Source organism: Amblyraja radiata, chromosome 14 (genome assembly GCF_010909765.2).
Source record: "Amblyraja radiata isolate CabotCenter1 chromosome 14, sAmbRad1.1.pri, whole genome shotgun sequence".
NCBI classification, from domain to species: domain Eukaryota; kingdom Metazoa; phylum Chordata; class Chondrichthyes; order Rajiformes; family Rajidae; genus Amblyraja; species Amblyraja radiata.
The window spans coordinates 32,699,044-32,717,489 of record NC_045969.1 but is presented as its reverse complement, the minus strand read 5'-3'; the positions used below and the strand labels follow the sequence as shown (position 1 = coordinate 32,717,489).

General features: G+C 43.4%; 1 protein-coding gene across 2 annotated transcripts in view; it reads left to right on the top strand.

The window, feature by feature from the left end:
* The window catches only part of kdm6a (lysine demethylase 6A), a 205,831-nt gene that overhangs the window by 72,465 nt on the left and 114,920 nt on the right, over nt 1–18,446 (top strand). For both annotated transcript variants that reach the window (XM_033033054.1, XM_033033055.1), the window contains exon 6: nt 8,679–8,799. In XM_033033054.1, the coding sequence (XP_032888945.1) occupies nt 8,679–8,799 (121 nt within the window). The remainder of the gene's footprint in view (nt 1–8,678; nt 8,800–18,446) is intronic.

The window sequence follows — 18,446 nt, the reverse complement described above, 5'->3', positions numbered from 1 at the left end:
GCCATTTACTGTGCAAGTCCTGTCATTTACTGTGTGAGTCCTGCCATTAAAGGGCCTGTCCCACTTGTCGATTTTTTTTGGCGACTGCCGGCATCATTGACCGACGTAGCAGGTCACCGAAAAATACGCGACATGATGCGGCGGTGACACGACGGTGATGACGTATGACACGGCGATAATGCGGCGTGATGACGTATGACGCGCGGTGTTTTTTCAAGTGTCGCAGCATTTTTTTGCTGCCGCTAGATTTTGGCGCCACTGATATGACGCTGGAAAAATCGCCAAGTGGGACAGGCCCTTTACTGTGCGAGTCCTGCCCCGGGCTGTGCGAGTCCTGCCCCGGTCTAACTTCCGCACTTGTCCCGTCTAACTTCTATGGCTGGAATTATCTTTTTATATCCTCAATGCTGTTTTAGTTGCACTAATGTGTTGATGCAAGTTGCAAGAATTAAGGTTAGGTGTCAATTCACACTTTTGAATTTGTACCCTGGTCAATTGTATTTGGAGATAAACAGCTTCTGGTAAATTTGAATTTCTGAGCATGAAGAATTAATATTTTTTGTTTAGAAATCTTGGTATTAAATACACAATGCAATAATTCATAATTCTGCTTTTTTTCTTCATGCGGGATCCACATTTTTGTGTAATCAACAATGATTATGATTATCCTCCTCTTTGCTGATGTGCTTATTAGAGCTAATAATTTAGTTTGAATTTAAATGCTTTCACATATTTTGAAAGGAAAATGTTGTGTTTATTTCCAAGGAACCTCGATCTAGGAGATGTTTCCGTGTCATCAATCCAAGATTTAGACATAATTGTATTTTTTTCCAAAGTCTAGTTTCTTAAGACCAAGGAAACATTAGCCATGGCGTTTCTGCCTGCTGATATATTATATTATATTATAAAATCAAGGTAGGTTAGATTGGTTATAGGGAAGCTAAGCATGTGGGTGTAGTGAAACACCACAGTTACTAGCCACCCCAAATGCATTGCACCCAAATAGCAAGGAAAAGGGTCTAGGGTAGACAAAACTGCTGGAGAAGCCCAGCGGGTGAGGCAGCATCTATGGAGCAAAGGAACGTTTTGGGCTGAACCCCTTCTTCAGACCTTGCAAGTCTTGCAAGTTTCAGTTTTGTGGTTCTGTCACAGGTTGTGGACAGGAAATAGACCGTGCAAGATAAAATGATACAGCAAACAGTTAAGAAGACAAGTGACATGTTGGCATCTGTAGTAAGATGTTGAAGAGTATGTATGTTTTCCCCCCAGAAATTTTATGGTTTTGATGCCGACCAGGTTGGTCCTGTTTGTGGGTCTTGATAGATGTCGGAAGTGTAACATTGATCCCACCAGTTCTCTGTTCTGCAAGATTTTTTCTTAATATGAAGTCCACATTTTTGTGTAAGCAACAATGTTTTCTATGATTATCCTCCTGTTTGCCGATGTGCTTATTAGGGCTAATAATTTAGTTTGAGCTTCCATGTTTTCAAAGGAAAATGTTGTTTATTTCCAGGAGAATCCGAGATTTAGACATAATTGGTGTATTTAGAGATAAACAGCTTCTGATAAACTCGTATTTCTGAGTGGGAAGAATGAATATTTTTTGTTTAAAATCTTGGTCTTAAATACACAATGCAATAATTCACTATTCTGCCTTCAATGTGGTCAACAAATTTCTTAATTGACCTCGCATTGTGAGGTTACCTGATGCGATTCTTTCTTAATACGAAATCCACATTTTTTTGTTATTCAAACCACTACCACATGGTGTCACTAAATTGCATTAATTGCTGACTGGCTGGACTGCATTTATATGTGTCCCCCTTGTATCTTGCAATTTGAATGTGAAGGTGCCATTGTACTAATAAGTTAATCAAAAAGGATGCAGATCAGCAGGAAATTCTAATGCTGTGAACACAATTGAGAGTATGCAATTGCTTCAAAAATGTTGCATTAAACGTTAAATAAAGGTTATTTGATTATGGTTTCTGTATGACTTGTTTCTCTATTGCAAAAAATAAATGTGCTTGTGAAAGTAATATTTTTTGTGTGGACATTTTATAATATCCTGTAATTGCAATTTCTCTATATTCAGAATATATAGAGAATCTTAGTTGGCTTCCGTGCAAGTATATATTATTGGAAGATTGGGATGAAAGATGAGAAGAGATAAGGGGTAAAGAGAAAGAAGGTAATGGGAGCAGTTTTCAAACCTAGATGGTGTGTCAAAATGTAATTAATTTGCATATGTAGGCTAAATTGTATAATATGATAGAATTATATGTAAAACTGATGTTTTATGTATATGTAAAACGATGGTGGAAAAAATGGTTTGCATTCTTAATTTGTTACTATTAGTAGCTTAAGTCATTGTTGCAGGTACCATTTTTGTTTCTTTTGTCTGAAACTCTTTCTGCGATCTATTTTCATGGGTCCACTTTAGATAAGGGCAAAAGGCATAAAGTGAATTGGTGCTAACATTGTGGGGTTACCTGATGCGATTAAGAAAATACTTTGGCATTATACCAAGTAGTTTTATCTTAAAGTGGCAACTGATTTGATCTGTGGGGCAATTGATGGTAGTGAGTGATGATTTGAAGTCTTAAGCAGCAGGGAATTAAAAAACAGTCAGCAACTGAGAGAGCCCTGTGTCTGGCAAACCATTCATTTTTTTAATCTGCGAAATACAGCCCAAAACTCCAAAGACATGTAACATGGCACAATATTTGAGATGTTCCCATGAAAGTTAATTGGGGTGGCTGTCATATTGGATAAAATAGAATCTTTTCAATCTAATTCCTGAATCTAGAGAAAATGTGGAAAAATATGTGCAACACACCAGCAATTTCTTTACCTCTTCAATCCCTTAAATTGAATTACTTTTGGGTCACCTTGTACTGCCTATACTTTATCCACTATTGCTGTGAAATGGGGGAGTCGATGATTTCCTTAAGTTATAATCTTGCATGCATCTGTCGTCATTGGGCTAACATTAAAACGAACAAAACGAATAAAACTGATTGTATTGTATTGATTGTATTAGAGATGGTCACTGACCAGTGTGACATCCACATCCAATAAATAAATTCTAACCACACTCCCTCCCTTTCACTGTACAAAAGGGTAACATAACATTTTTCATCACGTTGACATTTTATTCCTTTGTTGATTTTTTGTTACCTCACTTGGCATTGTATTCTTTTGATTTCTTTATTTACAACTCATCAATCTGCTGAATTTGTATTAGCTCATGAGTTTGTGTGATTCTTTTTCTTTAATATCTCATTTATTGACCGTAGTGGCCGCACATAACTGCTATCAAAGGTGTCTGCTCTGTTTTTGGCACAACCCGGTTTACTTATTGACAGATTTATCAGTTTCCTGGAGCCATTCCTTTTCCATTGTCCTCTAGTTTCCTGAGACCTGTTTATTTTTTACCTCAAAGATATGCCATACTAAAATTTAAAACTGTTGGGTTGTGTCTCTTCACTTTATAACTATCAGTTTCATGTATATTAAATTGACTTTTTACATCATGTTCTCTTAGCATCATACAAACAAAAATAAGACTTAAGGGTAAATCTCCCACCTTCCTCAGCTTTCAATAAAAGTATGGCTAATCTGATTGTCAAGATTTCTAAAGATATTGCATGTTCAATCAAGTCCTCTCTCTTTCTTGTAAACATGAGTAAATACAAGATTAGTCTACCAAATCTTTGCAAAAGGTAACCTGTCCGTTCCAGGTAAACTGTCTGTGAACTTCTTCCAGTGATTAACATCTTTTCTTCAATAAGAATGTTGTCTCCAACTCTTTAACCTGGATGTCCAAATATAGTTTCATCAGACCCCTGTATAATTATGTAGGAAGGACCTGCAGATACTGGTTTACACTGAAGATAGACACACAATGCTGGAGTAACGCAGCGGGTCAGGCACCTCTGGAGAAAAGGAATAGGTGATGTTGTTTGGGTTGAAAGCCTTCTTCAGACAGTCTTCAGACAGTCTCGACTCGAAACATCACCTATTCCGTTTCTCCAGAGGTGTCTGACCCATTGAGTTACTCCAGCATTTTGAATCTGTCTTCCCTCTACAATTGTAACCTTTATACTTTTGTATTCAGTTTACCTAGCAATTAATTGTATCATCTAATTCTGGTTTGATATCCAACACAAACAAAAATCCTTGTTTTCCTTGTTCACTTTCAAATATAAAACTGGGAAATTCATTGGTTTTATTGCCTGAACAGTGTGGCTTTGTCCCACTCTTATCTCCAGAGTAAAATTCTGTTTTCTACTGACGATACTTTAAATGGAAGCTTTGTTGTTCATTCTTCCCTTGTAATACTCCCCTGCAGACCTCAGAGCAGTAACTACTTTCTGCAGGATATTTGTAGACATTATTTCACATTTTCTAATCCGTCCACATTGTCCAAGGTGACGAGAGAATTTGTGGAAAAACGTCCTTTACAGCAAGAATAGTTTTGGAACATGCTGCCTGTAAAGTTGGTCATCATGGGATTAAGCAGGGTTTTCTAAAGGTCTGATGTCATTGCTTTCACATGGGTCTCCTCGGAATCTCGCAGCTCTGCTCTTGCTCCCCCCGTCACAACAGGGTCAAAGTCACCCTAGACCTCACCTTTCACCTCATCGACATTTTCACGACAATGTCATCCGACATTTTCACACCCTCCAACAAGATCCCACCGCATCTTCCCATCTCTACTCCTTTCTGCTTTCCGCAGAGACTGTTCCCTCCAACTCCCTGGGTAACTCGTCCCTTCCCACTCAAACCACCCCCTCCCCTGCAACTGCACGAGATGCAACACCTGTCCCTTTACCTCCTCCGTCGACTCTGTCCAAGGACCCCAACAGTCCTTTCAGGTGAGGCAGAGGTTCACTTGCATCTCTTCCAACTTCATCTACTGTATCCGCTGTTCCAGGTGTGGACTCTTATATATCAGCGAGACCAATCGGTGATCATTTCAGTCTGCCTAGAGCTACATGATTGCCCGTTTGCTAAACACTCCCCCTCCCATTCCCAAACTGACCTTTCTTTCCTGGGCCTCCTCCACTGTCAGAGTGAGGCCCATTGCAAATTGGAGGAACTGCATCTCCTATTTCGCTTAGACAGCTTAAAACCCAGCTGTATGAATATTGACTTCTCTAATTTCAAGTAACCCTAGCTTTCCCTCTCTCCTAGTTCTCTGACTTGCTTAACTGTCCTCTTGATTACATTTTACTGATTGTATGCCTCGTTGTCATCTTCCCCTTGGCTAACAATGATCTTTTCTACATTTTCCTTCAACTTCTTTCCATTGATCTCTTGTTTTAACAACTTACCCTTCCATATCTCTGTCTCCCTCTCCCCTGACTCAGTCTGAAGAAGGGTCTCGACTCTCAAACATCACCCATTCCTTCTATCCAGAGATGCTGCCTGTCCCGCTGAGTTACTCCAACATTTTGTGTCTATCAACCAGAAAATTAAGTCTGCTTTCTCATTCTCTCGTGCAGCACTTTCAGATTCCATCGAAGAGAATTTTCTTTCTCCGATCCCTGTTGAATCTTCTAACTTAAATGTGTGTCATCTGATTTTAGATATCATTACTGTTGGGAAAGATTTCTTGCTATTTACACTACACACCACAAGTTTTGTCTTCTGTGAACTTACGATTCAACCCTCCTACATTTACATCCACATTGTTAATGTAAATCTCACACAGCAGGGGTTCCAGCACCAATTCCCACGGTACACTACAGGTCACAGGCTTTTAATCACGAAAGCAATCCTTGACCGTCGCTCTCTGTCAATGGGACCTTGTCAAAGCTCTTATTGAAGTCTCTACATAGACCATGCTGCCTATCCGGAAGTGGCGGCGCTGCCCTGGCAGCAGCGGCTCGCCTGCAGTCCGTTCGTTTTTACTTTTTTTGTGTTGTTTTTTTCGTTTTGTCTAGTTAAGTTTTTGGTTTTTAAGGTTGTGTTTATGTGGGGGTGGCGGTGGGGGGGGGTTGAAACGGGGCTTGCTGTCTCTCCCTTCGGGGGAATGCGACTTTTTTGTCGTATCCCCCTTCTCTGCCTCCGTCTGCGCTGAGGCCGAATGGCGGAGCTGGCGACCTCGAGACTCTGGAGGCAGAGCCAGTCAGGACTTGCCCTGGGCTCGCTCCCGTGAGGGCGGTCCGGCTCGGGGCTGGAACGGCGCTCCCGTGAGGGGCTGTGATGCTCCCGTGAGGGTGGCCTGGCGCGGGGCTGAGACTCTCCCGTGAGGGGCTGTGGCGCTCCCGTCAGGGCGGCCCAGCCCGAGGGTGGAATGGCGCTCCCGTCGGAGCGGCCCAGCTCGAGGGAGGAAAGGCACTCACGTGAGGGCGATCTGGCTAGGGGTTGGAACGGTGCTCCGGTGGCTGGGACGTCGTTCTGGCGGCGGTGACCTGTGTCCGGGGTTCAGCCGTGGGCCAGCGGCTGCGTCCGCTGGACTGGAGGGCGGCAGCTTCGACCACCCCGGGCCACGGTGTTTGAGCCGGCACGTTTGCGGGGTTTGGTGAGCCGCGGGACTGTCTGTGCCATCGCCCGGTGGGGTATCTCAGCGCAGAGGGAGAAGAGGAGGGAAGAGACTGCAGCCCTAAGATTTTTGCCTCCACCACAGTGAGGAGGTGCTTGGAGGACTCACTGTGGTGGATGTTAATTTGTGTTTATTGTTGTTTATTATTGTATTATTGTATGTATGACTGCAGGCACGAAATTTCGTTCAGACCGTAAGGTCTGAATGACAATAAAGGTAATTCTATTCTATTCTATTATACCTTGTTATTTCCTTGAAAAAACTTAATCGGATTTTATGCTATATCTGGTAAATAATGCTAACCATTTACTGTAGGTATTAATTCCAGAATTACATTGAACTACAGAAAAAGTGCTGAGTGTTTCAAATGGCTGCATGGATCTCATTAAAATATTTCAGGCTGTCTGCTTAAAGTTGAACGTGGCCATCAGAGCTCCAGCCATAGCTGCTCACAAATAAGTAGCAAAAGTGAAAACTGTCTTTTGTTATTATAACCTGCTGAAATTCAGGCAGAATTTTTCTGCTGCAGTAGTGAACTCGATTAGAGCACGTCAACCCCTTTCATTGGTCAAAAGCTATTATGCATAATTGTTTTGGACACAAGTATATTTTTCTGATATAAAAATTTGGCGTTTGATATGAATCATTGGGCTCTTATTAACCCAACCAAGTTAAAGTAAGTGTTTGTTTAAAAAAGGAATTTGATCTGCTTAATGCATTATTCATTTCTTCAAGAACATAATCATATCTAATCACTTTATTTCACTGTCTTGGATTGGGATAAAGGTGAAGAGGCAGAGGCAGAGCTCTATGGAAAAGCAAAAAACTGCAGTGCTAAAAATATGAAATTAAAAATATGCTTAAAATACTCAATGGAACTCTTTCTTTAATCTTAACATCTATTGAATGTATTGGACAAATATCGTTCAAATGTGACGTGTAATAATGAAAAAACTGCACTAGATAATATCTATGAAATTACATAAAGCGCAATATCTCTTTCAATATTTAGATGCTTTCTGTGGATTTTACTCTTCTAACTTTTCAGAAACTAAGAATGCTTATATTAACTTTTAACTGGTATTGTCATTTTTGAAACAACACTGATCTGATCCTAATGCAGGGTTTTGACCTGAAGTATACAATACAATACAATACAATACAATACAATTTATTTGTCACTTGAACCTCATAGAGGCTCAAATGAAATGTTGTTTCTACAGTCATACACACAAGAAAAAAAAGACCCAAGACACAACACAATTTACACAGACATCCATCACAGCGCATCTCCTCCTCGCTGTGATGGAAGGCAAAGAAACTTATCTCTCCCCTGCACTTCCCATTCCCCTCCCGATGTCAGTCAAAGTCAAAGCCCCCGGCGGGCGATGGCAATTGTCCCGCAGCCATTAACGCCGCGCCGGCCGATGCAAGGCCGCGCTCCGGGTCTTGTTGTTGGAGCCCCCGGCGGGCGCTAGCAAAGTCCCGCAGCCATTCCAAGCCGCGCCGGGCGGCGATGTCAGGCCCCGCTCCAGGTATCCTCGACCCCGCGACTCGGGCGGGAGAAGTTGCCGTTGCGGAAGCCCCGAAAAGCGGTCTCCCAGCAGGGACCCGCGGGCTCCCGATATCACCGTCCACCGGAGCCTCCGAATCCCCGGGGGTCGGGCCACAGCAGCTCGCCACCACAGCTCCACCCGCTCCGAACTCGGCCAGCTCCATGATGGTAAGTAGTCCGCAGCTCCGTGACTGGAGCCCCAGGTCGCTACTGCCGGAGGCAGCTCCACGTTGCAGCCCCAATGACAACGGAGACCCGACAGGGAAAAGGTCGGGTTCTCCGTGCAGGGGAAAGATTTTAAAAGTTTCCCCCCCATCCCCCGCCCCCCCCCCCCCCCCCCCCCCCCCCCCCCCACACACACACACACAGACTAGAAGTGTTGCCTCCATAAATGTTGCTTGATCTACTAATTCCTCCAGCAGTTTGTTTTTTCTACTGCAGATTCTAGCTTCTGCAGTCTTTTGTGTCTCCAATGCTGATCTTTAATTGGCGGATGAAAGAGAGTTAAGTGTCAATTTTCAATAAATCTGGGACAAATAATACTGAGTTTTCTTTTTTCTCTATTTTCAGGGCAATTAAAGCATTTCAGGAGGTGCTTTATATTGATCCCAGCTTCTCTCGAGCCAACGAGATTCACTTGCGTCTTGGGTTGATGTTCAAAGTGAACACAGACTATGAGTCAAGTCTTAAGGTAGGCATAGAGAATGAACACAGCTCAGAACATTGACACTTTTATATTTTTCTGGTACTTAATATTCCTTTTGTGTGATGGAAACCTCATTAAATTTGTTTCTCAAGTCTTAATTTTGGCAGAAACAACCATTTTTGTTAACTCCATGTATGAATCACCGGAGATTTAGCGTGCAACTTTTATCAAGCACTTTGTCAGATGACAGGTTTTGATTGTCTTCATGGACTACTGTGGACTTCAATCACTCAATAGACAGATTCTGTTGTGAATTTGTGCAATGTTTGGGCAGAAATAGGTAGCTCCAGGCCTCGTCTTTCTTTGGCTGTAGTGGTCTTTTCAACATATATCCCAATGTTTATAACTGGCCACGTCAGGATCACTGACCAGAGCTGAACACAGTTGTTGCACATTATGAGGAGTGATGTTATCCACTCCTTATTGTGGCTTTTTTATGTATGAAGGTTACATTTGCAGTGTGTTGTTGGAATCATCACCCGTTTCTACCCTATACCTAAACAAGGGGAACTGCGTTCTCAATATCAAAGATCACTATTGTTACTGAATGATACAAAATTGAATTTCAACTTATTGGATGTAAATCGATCACATATAAAACCACAGCTGGAAGCTGGAAGGACACTTTCTTCCAGCTACAAGGATAATTGTCTTTCATTTTCTCTCAATGATTGATTTGAATATGGTAGATACAATTAGAATTTCTGTATCTATCAGTTAGAAGTTCATTATACCCATATTATTAACATGCAGACTATGGGTTAGATTTGTGTTCTCCCACATGTGAGAAAATTGGGCGAGTTCTTTATACCTTGGCCATTGGTACCTTGGAGTGTTCCTGGGCCTTCCTTACCTTCAATGTCTTAAGAGGTTGTGTGCCTGAATCAGCTTCAATCTTTTTATCATTAGCATCCTACAAAACAAAACTTATTTCCTTTAACAGGTCTAGCTTTCAAAGGCCCTTTGTACATGCAGTCCATTGTAAGGATGCTTCCTATTACATTACCGTCTTGTACTGTAAACCTTTTTCAGAGTTTCATGATACACAAAATTATTATTGCACTTGCAGCACAAAAAAGGCCATTAGAGCCATCATATCAAGCCAGCCAAAAATGGACTTTGGGTTAATCTTGTTTCCCAGCTCTTTGACGACAATCCTGCAGGTTATAGCTCTTCAAATGCCCCAGTTCACCCAAAGTGATCAGGTAGCAAGAAAAATAGAGGCAAATTGCATCTTGACTATATTTTGATTGGGGTAGAGTGCAGTCATGACCCTATTTAATTGAAACATATGCCTGACAAATCTAATAAACCTTTCGAAGGCATGACTAAAATAGTGCACAAGGGAATGCTTTTAATGATCTCTGTAATTCTTTGATTTATTTCCTAAATCATAATTGGAGCCCAGAACTGTAATGCATCTTTGAAAAGATGATGTGTTGGACAGCTATTCCTTCACAAGCAGATCAAAATGAATGTTTGATTTAAATTTATTTAATTGCTTGAGTAACTCTTTAGCTGTTAGGAACACAGGGCATTGCTTTCTGTCAGATCAGATATTTGGGCTGTAATGGTGTTTAAGAAGCTGTAATTTATAGTCTAAAATACTTTTACTGATAGATCACAGCTGCACCTCTGTGAAACATTTCTACTTGCCTCCTCCCTACCCTTTGTTTCATATAAAATCTTTTAACTTTGTTTATTTACAAAATATTAATTCCAGGTAAAATTATGAGCAAATTTTGGAGAAATTATAACTAAAATTCTGCAGACCAGTAGGTACTCAATACTGTATTGAATTAAAATGCAGGACCTCTTACCTCTGTGGCTGTTCTGGTATGCAAAGTGGTGAACCTTTTTTCTCATTACCGGGTTTCATTTCCAATGGCTTTCACTACAATTTTTATGAAATGCAATCTTCCTCACATAAAACAAATGTAAAAAGTTAAAAATATAAATTATATAACAAAGAATAAGCAACTAATTCCTGCATTTGGTATTCAGAGTAGTCTAACAAGCAGTGATATTGTAAACAACAAGCTCGTACAAAACAGGAACAGCACAATGATTAAAATGCAATAACTGCAGCTAATTGTGGATGCAGCCCAGGCCATCATACAAACCAACCTCCCTTCTATTGAAAGTAGACAAAAAATGCTGGAGAAACTCAGCAGGTGAGGCAGCATCTAAGGAGAAAAGGAGTGGGCGACGTTTCGGGTCGAGACCCTTCTTCAGACTGATGTCGGTGGTGGGAGGTGGGGTGGGAAAAAGAAAGGTAGAGTCGGAGACAGTAGGCTAAGTGGGAGAGCTGGGAATGGGGTTCCCTCCGTAACACCCTGGTCAATTCGTCCCTTCCCACCAAGACCATCCCCTCCTCTGGTACTTTTCCCTGCAACCGCAGGAAATGCTACACCTCCCCCCTCGACTTCATCCAAGGACCTAAACAGTTTTTCCAGGTGAGGCAGAGGTTCACCTGCACGTCCTCCAACCTCATCTACTGCATCCGCTATCGTAGGCGTCACCTTCTCCACATCGGCGAGACCAAGAGTAGGCTCGGTGACTGCTCCGCCGAACACCTCCGCTCAGTCCGTACTAACCAACCTGATCTCCCGGTTGCCCAGCACTTCAACTCCCCCTCCCATTCTGAATCTGACCTTTTTGTCCTGGGCCTCCTCCATTGCCAGAGTGAGGCTCAGCATAAATTGGAGGAACAACACCTCATATTTCGCTTGGGTAGTTTACACCCCAGCGGTATGAACATCGACTTCTCTAATTTCAGGTAGTCCTTGCTTTCTCCCTCCTTCCCCTCACTGCCTTCCGGGCCGATCTCAGGCCCCGACCACTGAAGACGCCACCGTCGTCGACCTCCAGGGCCTCCTCGGGACCGCCGCCGACCTTCAACGACTCACCAATGCCGCCGACCCTCGCTGCCTCACGGGACCACCGACCCTCGCTGCCTCACCGACACAGCTGACCCCCGCTGCCTCACCGACACCGCCGACCCCCGCGGCCTCACCGGAACCGCCCATTATTGCTGCATCTCCGGCCTTCCGCTGACCGGCTCTTCTGATGTCTCTCCCACTAACCCGGACTCCACTCCCCGCGGGCCTCCACCAGCAACTCTGCCACTCCACCGCGCACCAGCGGGCCGCCGCCGTCGCCTTACCTGGGTCCCAGGCTCAGCACCAGGCCTGAAGTCTGCACGCTGCAGAATCTCACTCCATGTGGTTTGACTGCGCTGGGTCCTAATGCTCCCCCCTCCCCTACAGGGAACAGTGGGGTATCCACTGGTTCTCCCCCATCCCCCTTGAACCAGGTGACCCCAGCTGCTCCCCACCCACACGATAGTCCTCATACCCCCTCCCTGACTATTTCCCCCCCCCCCCTGAGATCGCCTCGGCCCCCATCTACTCACCTGCCTTCCTCTGACCCCAACCCCCACCCTTGCCTTGTGTTCACCATCCTCTCTGACCTCCCCCTTTCCGATACCGAATGGTCTGTCCTCAGCAGAGGCCTCACCTTTATTCCCCTCCGTCCCCACCTCAATGAGTTCCGTGCCTGCCACGATGAGGAGCTCTTCTGTCGTCGTCTCCGCATTCGCTTTTTTCCATGGGAAGGAGCCCTCACTTCCTAGTGATGACCCCTTCTCCCGTCTCCAACGGACCCCTTCTCCTCCTGGACTCTCTTCTCCCCCCCCCATGGCCATCTACCTTCGTTAGACCTGTTCATTTCAAACTGCCGGAGGGACATCAACCGCCTTAACTTTTCCACTCGCCTTACTCACTCTAACCTCTCTCCCCCCCCCCCCTGGAACGTACCGCCCTCCACTCACTCTGCAATAACTCTGACTGGGTAGTCAGACCTGCCGACAAAGGAGGTGCTGTGGTTGTCTTGTGGGCTGACCAGGCGACAATTCTCAGACACCTCCTCCTGCTTATCCTTGGACCATGACCCCAGACACAAGCACCAGGCCATCGTCCCAAGCACCATTACTTCCTTCATCGCTTCTGGCTCCCTGCCCGTTCCACAACCCCGCATGGCCCGATTTTATCTTCTCCCCAAATTCCACAAACCCAACTGTCCTGGCAGACCCATTGTTTCTGGTTGCTCAAGTCCCACCGAACGTATTTCCACATACCTCGACTCCATCCTATCTCCCCCCCCCCCCTGGGCCAATCCCTCCCCACCTATGTCCAAGACACCTCGCATGCTCTTCGTTTCCTTCATGACTTCCGTTTCCCAGGCCCCCACTCCCTCATCTTCACTCTGGATGTCCTGTCATTCTACACCTCCATCCCCACCAGGAGGGTGTAAAGCCCTCCGTTTCTTCCTCGACCATAGAACCAACCAATTTCCGTCTACTAATACTCTCCTCCGCCTATCGGAGATGGTCCTCACCCTTAACAACTTTTCCTTTGACTCCTCCCATTTCCTCCAAATCCAAGGCGTAGCTATGGGCACGCACATGGGCCCTAACTATGGCTGCCTCTTTGTAGGGTACGTCGAACAATACCTGTTCGAGGCGTACTGTGGCCCTATCACTGAACTCTACCTTTGCTACATTGACGACTACATTGGGGCTACCTCCTGCACCCATGCAGAACTCACTGACTTCATCCATTTCACCACCAATTTCCATCTGGCACTCAAATTCACCTGGACTATTTACGACATCTCCCTACCGTTCCTTGATCAAAACATCTCCATCGCAGGTAACAGACTACTGACCGACATCTACTACAAACCCACTGACTCCCACAGCTATCTTGACTACAATTTTTCCCACCCTGCTCCCTGTAAGGACTCTATCCCCCCTCCCCCACTCCCAATTCCTCCGTCTATGCCGCATCTGCACCCAGGATGAGGTGTTCCAGACCAGGGCATCGGAGATGTCCTCATTCTTCAGGAAACGTGGGTTCCTCTCTTTGACTATAGATGAGGCTCTCGACAAGGTCTCCTCTATATCCCGCAGCTCTGCTCTCACTCCCCATCCCCTCCCACTCGTAACAAGGACAGAGTGCCACTTGTCCTCACCTTCCATCCCATCAGCCGGCGCATAGAAAATATAATTCTCTGACACTCGCCACCTCCAGCGAGATCCTGCCACTGTCCAGATCTTCCCATCTCCGCCCCTTTCTGCTTTCCGTAGAGACCGCTCCATCCATAACTCCCGGGTCAATTCGTCCCTTCCCACCCCCTCCCCTGATACTTTCCCCTGCAACTGCAGGAAATGCTACACCTGTCGCTTTACCTATCTCTCGACTCCATCCAAAGACCCAAACAGTCTTTCCATGTGAAGCAGAGGTTCACCTGCACGTCCTCCAACCTCATCTACTGCATCCGCTGTCGCAGGTGTCACCTTCTATACATCGTCGAGACCAAGCGTAGGCTCGGCGACCGCTTCGCCGAACATCTCCGCTCAGTCCGTACTAACCAACCTGATCTCCCGGTTGCCCAGCATTTCAACTCCCCCTCCCATTCTGAATCTGACCTTTTTGTCCTGGTCCTCCTCCATTACTATAGTGAGGCCCAACGTAAATTGGAGGCACAACACCTCATATTTCGCATGGGTAGTTTACACCCCAGGGTTATGAACATCGACTTCTCTAATTTCAGGTAGTCCTTGCTTTCTTCCTCCTTCCCCTTCCCAGCTCTCCCACATAGCCTACTGTCTCCGCATCTTCTTTTTTTTTTTCTCACCCCCCCCCCCCCCAACCCCGACATCAGTCTGAAGAAGGGTCTCGACCCGTAATGTTGCCTACTCATTTTCTCCATAAATGCTGCCTCACCTGCTGAGTTTCTCCAGCATTTTCTGTCTTCTTTCGATTTTCCCAGCATCTGCAGTTTCTTCTTAAATACTCCCTTCAATTGATTCCATTTATATCTCACTCTACCTCGGCAAGACCAGCAGCATAATCCCGGACGAGTTACACCCTGGCCACTCCCTCTTCTCCTCTCCCATCAGGCAAAAGGTATAGAAGTGTGAACATGCACACCACCAGATTCAGGGACAGTTTCTTCCCAGCTGTTACCAGGCAACTGAATCATCCTACCAGAGAGCAGCATTGAACTACTATCTACCTCTGATGATCCTCGGGCATCCTTGATCAGTCTTTGCTGGCTTTACCTTGCACTAAACGTCATTCCCTGATCATGTATCTATACATTGTAAATGCAATGATTGTAATAATGAATTGTCTTTCTGCTGACTGGTTAGCACACAACAAAAGCTTTTCACAGTACCTATATGTGAAAATAAATTAAACTGAACTGAACTATCCAGTTGTGAAATATGGCGTTGGAAATTTGAGTGAAGTCACTTTATTCCAAAACAGTTCTTTTAGTGTGAAGGTAAACACAAAATGCTGGAGTAACTCAGCGGGACAGGAGCATCTCTGGAGAGAAAGAATGGGTGAAGTTTCGGGGTCACTTATTCGAGGTCACACAATATTTTCTTAGTTCGGTGTCTTTTTGCTGTCCATTGTGGATGGACTGTAATATTAACCTGCAAGTTAGCCTGCAGGCTTCGAATGAAAAATTGTTGATTTGTAAAAGCCTGTTGGGAGACCTTTTGCATTTCTAATGCTCACAAGGCTGTACTCCCTCGACATGTTCCTGGCAAGACAAACAAATCTCGATTTGCGAGGAAAAGGGAGAGCTTAATGAGATGATTCTGCTGCACGTGCTTCACGTTCTCCTTCTCCCACTAATGAGCCTACTAAATAGAACTTGGCTAGCTTCCAGTGGTGTGATTAACAAATAGCTTTCAGCGTCCCAGTTATTTGAACAAAGAGCAATCTTCAACAGAAACACGGTAGTGCTCTAATACGACATATACTGTAAGAACTTTCCCCTTGGTTTCCTTCACCTTCCTCATTTTATCTTGTGGTAAGTTGGAATAAATGCTTTGTGCCATTGTGTTTAGAACAGGCATATGATTGTACCTTAATTTTTATTTAGACATTGTATTTGTTAAACAGTTACATAGTAGTTTGCAGTATTAACTTGATAAACTGGTAGAGTTAACTGTAGAAAAATGTTCCCCTCATGTGGATGTGGTTCCATGGAAAATGGTTCATTAGTAAGTACAATGACAATTCAGTGATCTGTTTATTTATGCATGATTCTTTGCTATTCAGCGCTAGAGAATCACCTAGTTTCATAGGTAGCATTTATAGGTAGATTCTGAAGATAAGTTTCCTAGTGAGGGTGCAAAAGATGCAACTATGATTGTATTTGCTCTACAGTTTGTACAGAGCAAGGTGCTAAAGCAGAATGATTTCAAATATATCTTTTAGGTGGTATAATTGTAATGCCTGGGCTGCATTTAATAGCTAGCATGGTGATTTAAAGAATACTTGCAACTTTTTTTGCTCTGCCAATCAATTTTTATATGTAATGTTGCTTGCCTGTCAAGAAATAAAGCAATCGGTTTCTATCCCGTGAAAAGAGTTGCCTGTTTTAGATTGAGTTGCCTTTTTTAGGTGAAATGTTGATCTGGTAATTTATAACTTTCTGAAGTTCTTTGTACCATGTGCTAATTTAACCCAGGAAAAAATTGTATCTGTTAAGCAGCTGTATTTTAATAATTTATTCTTTAATGTACAAGATTATATTCTTAGATTATTCTCTACAAGATTTACTCTTAACGTACAAGATTATTTTCAGAGATATTTATATTATTTTTCTAGATCATGGTAGTTGAAAACTAAATTTCATTTGTCATTTGTTCAATGATTGTCTCAACAAGCTTTTTCTTTTACCCTCCACAAACCTTTTTGACCCAGAAAATAATTAGACGAGATAGACCAAAAGTAAATATCCAGCAGTCATCTTGTAAATTTTGTTTCTTAAGGAAATCTTGGTACTCCAGCATTCTTTTAATATCGTTTGGGTTTATTTAATGCCACTCTTCTGAACTCCTCAATAAAAGTAAACTAAAGGAGTATAAAGAAACTCAGAAGCACTTGTTTAAGGGTATTTTATTATTATTCTTTTATTTTCATCAGATATTGAAAGAAGCCATTTGACCCATTGTATTTGACCCCAGTGCAGCTCTAGGGAGAATCTGAATAATCCACTTATTTCTCTATGCCTATTCACTTGCTTCCCATATTAACAGCTCCTGATTCTTGCACCACCCCAAATGCAGGAAACAAAAAACTGTATATTTGGTATAATTGAAGGGAAAGTATTGAATGGAAAAGATTTAAGTGACTCCTCGATGCATTGTCATTTTTCTGATGGCAATGTTTAAAATTCTAATTCTGCTTTCCAATCCAGTTAGTGATTGTGTATTTTTTTTAAAAGCACTGGCACATTGGTTTCATCAGACCTGAGGTTTTTCACTACGTGAGCATTTTCAAAATGTATTCATTTAAGTGCGTTCCCATCCTATTTGCCCTGGAAAAGATGGAAGTGATCTCCTTGATCCGTTGTCACTTTTCTGATGGAGGGATTCCCTGAATGCTGTTTGGCCAGAAATTCCAGAATTTAGACCCAGTTGAGTTTCTGGTCATTTGCAACCCTCAAGCTGTTTATTAAAGATTTGAGTGATGGTAATGACATTGAATATCAGGGGTAGGTAGTTGGACGCTAGTGTTGGAGATCCTTGTTAGCATTGCAATGTGAATGCTAATTGCCATTTCTTCGTCCATGTCTGAATGTTGTTTTGGTTTTGCTTTATTCCTGCATAAACTGCTTCGATTTCTGAGGAGTTCTAATTGGAATTGGACATGGGGGTATAATCCACAAGTAGTCCCGATCCCGCCCTTGAATTAGTAGAAATGTCACTGATTAAGATGGTTGCACCAAAGGCACTGTCCTATGCCTATGATCAATGACTTCCAACACAAAGCCATCTTTCTGTGTGTAAGGTATGAGCCCAGCCATTTGATACTTTCTCCTCCTTATGCTCGTTCACCGGCTTTACCAGAACTCCTTGATGGTACTCTTGGTGAATGCTGACATCATATCAAGGACTTTGACTTGGACCTCTTCTGATTTTCAATGACGATTCAGAGTGATTGTTGTGAAAATCAAGTGAAGAACATTATCTGTTTAAGGCTGTTGCAAACAAAAGCTACATTTATAATTATTTAAAAAGGTAAAATGTGATGCCATAGGAACTGATCTTTGGCAAATGAGCCTTGGGATTATTATTTAATAAGCTGCTCCTTGTGCTCCAATACCATTTTTACCCCTGGGGAAAATGGGATATCAAGGCAAAGAACTATAATATGTTTAGTGTCTGATATTTGTTAATTATTTTAACTTGTTTCCTGCATATGATTATGAAAATGTTTGCTTAAAATAACATACTACACCTGCACCACTCGTAGGATTCTTCTGTTTGTTGGGGGAAAAGGAATTTCTTGTTAAGAGATGTCCTGAGTCAGAAATTGTTAATAGAATATAGAACAGTACAGCACATAATCAGGTCCTTTGGCCTGCAATGTCTGAACCGATGATGTTAAGACCAAGCCTGCATATAATCCATATCCCTCCATTCCCTGCATATCCATCAGGGCTCGAAATTAACGGTTGCCCGGGTGCCAATGGCCACCAAAGTCCCGCCGGGCAACCTAAAAGCCGTGCCATTTTGCCCGGCTTTTAGGAGCGGAGGTGTTGGG